This window comes from Salvia hispanica, chromosome 1 (genome assembly GCF_029641045.1).
Source record: "Salvia hispanica isolate PSC_SH4W2 chromosome 1, Shi_PSC_v1, whole genome shotgun sequence".
Taxonomy (NCBI): Eukaryota; Viridiplantae; Streptophyta; class Magnoliopsida; order Lamiales; family Lamiaceae; genus Salvia; species Salvia hispanica.
Window position 1 is genome coordinate 36,538,545 of NC_142692.1, and position 7,838 is coordinate 36,546,382.

The 7,838-nt window shown below is 42.3% G+C and overlaps 2 protein-coding genes across 2 annotated transcripts; one reads left to right on the forward strand and one right to left on the reverse strand.

Moving 5' to 3' along the window:
• Positions 1 to 3,655: 3,655 nt before the first annotated feature.
• Positions 3,656 to 5,068, forward strand: LOC125218643 (FCS-Like Zinc finger 8-like). The gene is made up of 2 exons (XM_048120361.2): positions 3,656 to 4,635; positions 4,719 to 5,068. Exons 1-2 carry the CDS (start codon positions 3,926 to 3,928, stop codon positions 4,798 to 4,800), a joined length of 792 nt encoding a protein of 263 aa, XP_047976318.1. The 5' UTR covers positions 3,656 to 3,925; the 3' UTR covers positions 4,801 to 5,068.
• Positions 5,069 to 5,303: 235 nt separating this feature from the next.
• Positions 5,304 to 7,838, reverse strand: LOC125218644 (uncharacterized). The gene is made up of 3 exons (XM_089062969.1): positions 7,659 to 7,838; positions 5,735 to 7,565; positions 5,304 to 5,658 (listed from the first exon to the last, which is right to left on the reverse strand). The coding sequence occupies exon 2, from the start codon at positions 7,317 to 7,319 to the stop codon at positions 6,702 to 6,704; it is 618 nt and encodes a 205-aa protein (XP_088919095.1). The 5' UTR covers positions 7,320 to 7,565; positions 7,659 to 7,838; the 3' UTR covers positions 5,304 to 5,658; positions 5,735 to 6,701.

Below are 7,838 nucleotides of genomic sequence, written 5' to 3' on the forward strand. Positions count from 1 at the left end.
TGGCCGATGCGCTGGCCGCCATTGTGGCGTGCCGATCGGCCAGCGCCTATTTTCTTTTCTTTTTTTTTCTTTTTTTGAAAACCTATATATACGCGATTTTAGTTTCATTTTTATTTGCACCACTTGTTTTAACGAGTTTTCTCTCTCTAACTTTCTGCACAACAACGAGTCCAGTCCGGCGACGAGCGGCTCTCATACTCCCACGGTACCCGTGGGATCTGGATGGGGTCAGATGGGCCTTTTAACGTCCCTTGGGGGCAGTTGATGGGGATGATGGCCGGTGCGCCGGGGGGAATGCAGGGGGGTATGCCGTGGGGGATGCCAAGCGGGGGGCAGGGGAGCCAGGGAAGCGGCGGGCAGTCAACGCCGGGGTGGGGAGGTATGCCCCAGATGCAGCAGCAGATGCTGCAGCAGATGATGGGGATGATGTGGCAGGGAGGGATGCGGCACGGTATGCATCCCGGGATGCAGGGGTCACCGGGAGGGGACGCGGTCTATCGTCCCTCTCTAGATTTTTTGACGGCTTCGTCTCACACGTCGACCCCAGTGGAGACGCAGTTCACTGGCGATGACCTTTTGTCATTGCATGACATGGGGATCGATCTCGGCGATCCGGACACTCCTGTTCCAGCGGGGCGGGCCGCGGCGAAGAAGAAGACGAGGGGGGAGGCCAAGGCGGTCGGCGAGTCGTCGCAGCCCGCTGTTGACAACACCCCCGCCCGGAGGAAGTGGACGGAGGATGAGTACGCCGGGGTGGCCAGGGGGTGGTTGGAGGTGTGCGACGATCCGCTGGTTGTGAACAACCAGCGGGTCGTCAACATGTGGGCGAAGATCAGAGCTGCCTATAGGAGGCACTGTCCGCACGGGAAGGACTTCAGCTGGGAGGAGGTCCGAAAGGGGTGGGAGCGCATTAGGGCCGCGGTCGGCCGTTTTTCGGCGTTGTACGCCAACGCCCTCCGTCAGCTCACTAGTGGGCAGAATGAGGACGACGCCCAAAAGATAGCCGAGAGTCAGTTCCCCTTGGCGGGGAAGTACAAGGAGTTCCACTTCTGGGAGTGCTATGAGTTGCTGAAGGACTCCGAGAAGTTCCGGGCGGGGTGCGACGCTGGGTGGCCGAAGAAGCAGAGGCTGAACTATTCCGGCGACTACAGCGGCAGCAGCGGCGGATCCCACGACCTCCCCCCAGATGCTGAGGAGTTTCCCTCCCCTCCATCCGTTGCTCGTCGCCCTCGCCCAGTTGGCCAAAACCGGGCGCAACGGGCAGCGAGGGGAGGATCCCCCCTATCGCCCCATGAGGTCATCTCAGCCCCCCCACCTCCACGCGCGTACACTTTATTATCGCGTGCAAAGACGGAGGAACGTATGTTTGCGGTCTTCCAAGAGTGGAAGACCGCAACCGACCCCACGGAGAAGAGGTTCCTCTACTCGATGCTCGAGAACATGCGGTTGGATTTGGATGCCTCGAAGGCACTGGTAGGGGGTTCAGACGCGGGCTCAGATACCCCGGGTGGCGGCGGCGAGGACGGCGACGGCGACGACGAGGAGTAGAGAGTGGCGGGGCTCGTGAGTGGAAGCCTTTTTTTAAAAAAAAAATCCTGTATTTTTTTTAATCTATGTACCTTTTTATTTAATGAAATGAATGAATTTTCCGTATATTTTATTCCGTAATTTAATCGTAAATTTTATTTCGTAAAATGTAGTTGTTTTTGAATTATTTTTATTGCGGCTGGCCAATGGCTGGCCTAAATCTGATGTGGCAGGTGGATTTTTAGTGCTGCTGACGTGACAGAGAGAGAGAGTGGCTGACCTATGGCTGGCCTATTACCATTGTGGATGCTCTTAACTAAGAAACAACACATGCATCCCCCCATCTCTTAACCATCTCATCCCTTAACTATTCATTCTATTTCATTTTTTATTTTTATTTCCAACAAATTTAATTAATATTTCATTGAAATATTAAATTAATACTAATAATTCATTAAATCATTAAAAACCACAAAAATTACAACATCCGAAAACACGAAAAATACATAATTGAAATCCTATGGAGTATTTTAATTTTTAATTATAATTTTAATTTTTTAATTTTCAATTTTTATTACAATATTGAAAAATACAAAAATTAAAAATTATAATATTTTAATTTATTTTATTTTCGAATTTTCTTGATTTAAAAAAAAACAAAAAAAAACATTTTAAACGGATTAAACGACGCCCACTCGCGGGCCGACGAGTGGGCGTCACGCACGAACCGGAGCACGCCACGTCACCAAGGCGCGTGTTTCGCCAGCTCGAGGCCGGCCTCTTCGGGACGAGTCACGCGACTAGACGGCTCGTCTCTTCGGGACGAGATGCATGCCGCATCGCCATCTCGATGCTGTCTCGTCTCGTCAAGACGAGGTAGGGACCGCATCGAGACGCGATGCGGATGCCCTTACAATGTCAATCTGATAGCAACGCAGTTCCGCCGAAAATCTAAATATGGCCTATCAAAAATTCAAATCCTAAATATAAATGGAGTTGCTACATTCAAACTCGAACACCAAACTCGAACACCGTTCGCACAAAACATAAATTTCAAAAATAAAAATTATTATTATACTAATTTTAATTTTAATTTTAATTATTAGCTTGTTCTCTAAACTCAAATTAGAAATTATTATGTGTTCGTCAGGTCAACCTAATAAGATCACTAACACTATCCTAGAAGAATACAAATACACAATAAAATTTGATACTATGATATTTTTGTGTGTATTCATTTTGTATTTTCGGATAATATAATTGAAAATTGTCAAATAGTATTCCCTAATTTTGAGAGAGGGGTAAAAAATGTCGTCATCTTGTCAGGATTTCACCTCCAAGTGCGTGCAAATATATTTATGTGCATTTGTGGGGCGCTCAAATAATAGCGACGAAACACAAACCACGACAAAATAGCTTTCACAATTATTGCATAAACCACTAATTCCACTTTTTTTAATTATTGCAAATATTGATTTTTAATCTTCATTGTTACGTACATGATGCGACTCTCTAAATAATTCAAGCTATCAAAATCCCATGTTGATTCATTATTTTATACTACTACTACAAATTATTTTTTATTATCAAATGTTGGGTTTTAGTTTATTGTCGTCTTAGTTCATTTTAATATATAGTACTATAAATTAATTTTTATTATACAAATATTAATGGCGAAATCTTACGAGTCCTTATTTATATACATATAAGCATGATCACTAGAAGAAAATAATAAGTTAATATGGGCTCTATTCGATACGTAATCTTTATGAAAAAATGAAGTTTTCGTCGACTTGATCTATAGTTAATTTACTAAAGTGTTTATTATAATTTTCCTACAATTGTTTTGAATTCAAATCCATAAATAACTTATAAAAATTGTAAAAGAAACAAATAATTCAAATTCACATTGGGATTGCCTACAATTTGACTACTTCACCCAATTATTAAACACACTATTGAGATCACTATTTCAATTTAAAATCACACAATCCCAAAGAAAAATGAATCCCAAAATATTTAATTAAAAAAAATTCAGATAGAAATCAAGTGGGGCCCAATCTTGCTGGCATTTCATTTTCTCTGTATTTATTTTCTTCCTCTCATCTCCTATAACTCAATCAATCATACTCTTTAAAAAGCATCACTCTCTCTCTCTCTCCTTCTTGATCATTTCTGCACTCTTCAAAAGGCTTTAATAAGACCTTTTTTTTTGTTTGTGTGTCAAAAAATGGAAGCCAATGAGATTTGGCATTGTTTTTCACCCTCCACTTTATTATTCCTCTCCATTTCCCTTTGATTTCTCTCAAATTTCACCTCACAACAACTCCTTCCTCCCTTCACTAAACACACTTTCTCTGTGATAATTTTAGCTTAAATTTTGAATTTTTGAAAGGAAATGGTGTGGAACAGATCAAGAGCAGTGAGAACCAAACAAGCCCTAATGTCTGATCAAACTCCATTATTCCTCTCTCCCACCAAAAACCCTAATTCCTCCCCAATTTCCTCCTTCTTCAATGGCTTCCTCCTCCCAAAATCCAATCTTGAGTCAGAAACCACCAGCCCCACCTCAATTCTCGACCCCAAAATCCCCAATTTCCAAAACCCCTTCGCCCTCGACCCGCCGCCGCCGCGCCACCACGACTTCGAAAAATCGATCGGGCTGGCCCTAATTGACTCGATCGCCGACGATTTGGGCGGCGGCGATTGCCGATTCCCGAAGCCGATTAACCGGCTGGCGCTGAAGGTGCAGATTCCGGAGATCAGCAGCTCGATTTCGGAGCAATCGCCGAGATCGCCGGCGGATTTTGGGATCAAGACGCGGGGGCTGCAGGTGACGAGCCCGAGCCCCTTCGGCGGCGGCGGAGGGAAGGGTTTTGCGCGGCAGCTGTCGCTCAAGGAGATGGAGATGTCGGAGGATTACACGTGCGTGATCAAGCACGGCCCCAATCCAGAGACCAAACACATCTACGATGACTGCATTTTGGATGAAGATGATCCAAAATTGGATCTTTCGCAGCCCCAAACTGAGGAACCGAAGGATTTCTTCAGCTTTTGCCACGCTTGCAAAGCTCTTCTTCAAGAGGATAAAGACATTTACATTTACAGGTTAGCTTTCATTTTTTATTTTTTTTGTTATCAATGATTGAGGTTATGTTTATACTAAAAAATTTAACTTTTTTGTGTTGCAGGGGTGAGAAAGCATTTTGTAGCCAAGAATGCCGCAGCAAAGAAATGGTGTTTGAGGGGATGGAGAATCCAGGGTCATTTTAGGGATGTGAAGATTTTTTGGTTTTTGAATCTTCTGAAATTTTGTTGCTTCTCTTTCTTCTTCTTCTCCCTTTGCATATATACAGATAAATGGGAGGCACAAATCATTGCTTGGAACTTGTATCACATTTGATGAATGATTTTGGCGATTGAAACATTTGTAAGAATTGATCAGTGGTTCAATTAATTAAAAACATTGTAACTTGAAGGCAACAATGATTACCTTGTTGCATTTCATCTTGGCCGTTGAATCTAATCCATCACTGTACAAGTCTTCTCTTTGGTTGCTTTCATATTATAGTACTAGTATTTTAATATCTCAATGAATGTCTCGATGATAGAAAACAGTCCAAAACTAGTTGTCGTTTTCAGATTAAAGGGGCTTAATATATAACTCAATTAAATAGAGGTTAGCTGCCTAAGATGGGTTGTCTCTTGCTTGAATAGAGTCTAAGATAATCTATACTTTAATGGATTGAGTAAAATTGTCAAATCTTAGGCTCAAATTCAATCAACCAATTTAAATGTTTCATCATTATAAGCTCACACAAATTGAAGATTCATCAAAAGCTACATTGATAAGTAACACAACTTGGAATCTGGAATAACAGGATAAGTTGCTTGGTAGTAAGAAACCAAACCACACAAGCAGACACAAGTTTAAAACATCTCAACACGACATCAGCAAGAGACGATAGTCCACAGCTAACAGAAACATAAGACTCGAAACATGACACTTCGAGCTCCAGCAGACTACCATACATCGGAATACGAAAGGACCAGAACCAACAGATCAGCGATACGAGACACTGGAACAGCCTCCAGAAGAATCTTTCTTCCATCCATCTACATGAACAAGCACTGGCAAAGAGAATGAGTGAGAGTACTATATTAGCATCTACTATGAAACAAATATTACTAATAAAAAAGCAATTACCTTGAACAGCATCATAGATCGACAATCTCCGGTATCAATGGAACTAAAGACCAACAAGGAAAGAGTTGAAGGTAAAAACCCACTTCATGGAAGTAGATAGGCAACACAGAGGAATGCACGGAAAGGATCAAGCTTAGGCACTAAAAGAAGGAATCACCTCATCAACAAAGAGAAAAGGCTAAGCTTGCAAGAACAAATTCAACTACTATGGAATGGAAGCACTATAGGTGAAGAGATCGACTAACCTATTCCCATTCCCAGTTTTCTTTTTATAAAACCAAGAAAAGTTGGTGAAGGGAAAACCTAGATCAGAAGTCGGTAACATTTTTAACTAGAGAAAAGGGAAAAAAGGATGATGAGGCGACTCTAATAACAACGAAAAGAGAATGCAAGAGCATCTGAACAGGAAAGTGAAAGGAGACTAAAGAGAATATTAGGACGGAAACATGGAGAAAAGAAACAGGCAAACTATTGACACTAAAAAAGTTAGGTTATACACTGAATGTACATTCTGTATAAAAAATCTAACTACTGAGGAAAAGGTTAGGAGAAGTGAATGGAAAGCTGAAATTCCACTTTCAATAGCATCTAGGTTACCCCAATCTGAAAATTTGATTGCTTTTAATGGAGCAATCATAAGAACTTTAAACCATAAGATTTCCAATAAAGCATGCCAATTGAACCCTTGATCAACCCCTGTTTTCCATTTCACAACTTCCATATGCAAAATCCATGTCCGAGCAACCAAACCATACATTCCCAACCACACAAGAGGTTCCGATTCCAGTTCCAGAGATCATCGATCAACAAGATACAGCTCCAGCACTACCATGACACCAGTGCTTTAGCATCGCATGATCATTTTTATTAGACTTAAACCCTACCACTACTGAACTACATAAAGCTAAATTCCTTAATTACAGGAACATTATTAACCACCACCAGCACCACCACCCCAGACCACCCTTCATTCCTCATCAATATCAAGATTAAGCATGCGACGCAGGGTCTTCGTCGCAGAATCAGCAATGTCAAACAAATCACTAGGAGACGGACTGCGCTCCCTAGGGGAAGCAGGTGCAGATTTAGAGAGGCAAGGCAGATCAATTTCCGATGCCACCATCGGAAAATCAAGAGAAACAGTTCTTTTAGGCATCAGTGAGAATTTAGGCATCGGCAAAGAACTCGGGGGAGGTGAATTGGAATAGGCAGGTCCAGCCCACAGCTCAGAAAATTGAAACCCTTCAACCCTGCTCTCAAACTTGATATCCATAGGTATTGGAATAGAACAGCTCTTAGCAATTCTTTTCAGTATTTTCGGGGGTTCACAGGCAGACGGGGAAGGAGTTTTAGGCGATAAGGTAGGGCAAAATGCTTTTTTCGTAGCAGAGGCTTTCGTTTTACTCGAGCCAGATTTAGCTGGAGTTGAGAGCAATCCATCCCCAGAATGAAATGTCCTACAATTAATTCCCCGAAACCCCCCCATAGGTGGTGAACTAGACCCAAACCTTGTCGAGCCATGGCCACGGCTTCTTCCATGGTACTGATGATTTCTGTGATGAGCAATAGCAACTAACGTTTCCATTTCCCCCAAATTTTCACTTCGGTCTCTCTTTCTGAGCTAATCTTAGCTAGATCTATCAAATCAACGACTTTCACAATTCTAAGCCTATCAATCTTAAGCAATCAGCAGGTTTAAATTTCCGCCACAACCACCAAAACCTCAGTAGATCAACCTCTATTTCAGCCAAACCGTCCAAATCATCAAACATATATCTATATACGAACTTATTCAAAACAACCGTACCCTCACTCTTCAGTTTCTTCAGATCTACCAACATTACACACAAAATAAACACCAAAAAAGGACAATCAATAAAAAAATTAATATTGGGGGAAAAACACGCACAGGAATGGAACAAACCTGATTTCACAAACGAAATCTTCGAATCAAATGTCCTTTGTTCGGAAATAATCGGCTTAATCGAGTGTATTTTGGAGTGTGAATCGATGTAAAGGTCTGATTTAGCTCGTTTGTAGAGAGAGAGAGAGAGAGCGATTGGAAGTTCAGTAGAGAGCAGTCTGCGAGAGCCTTTTGATTTGT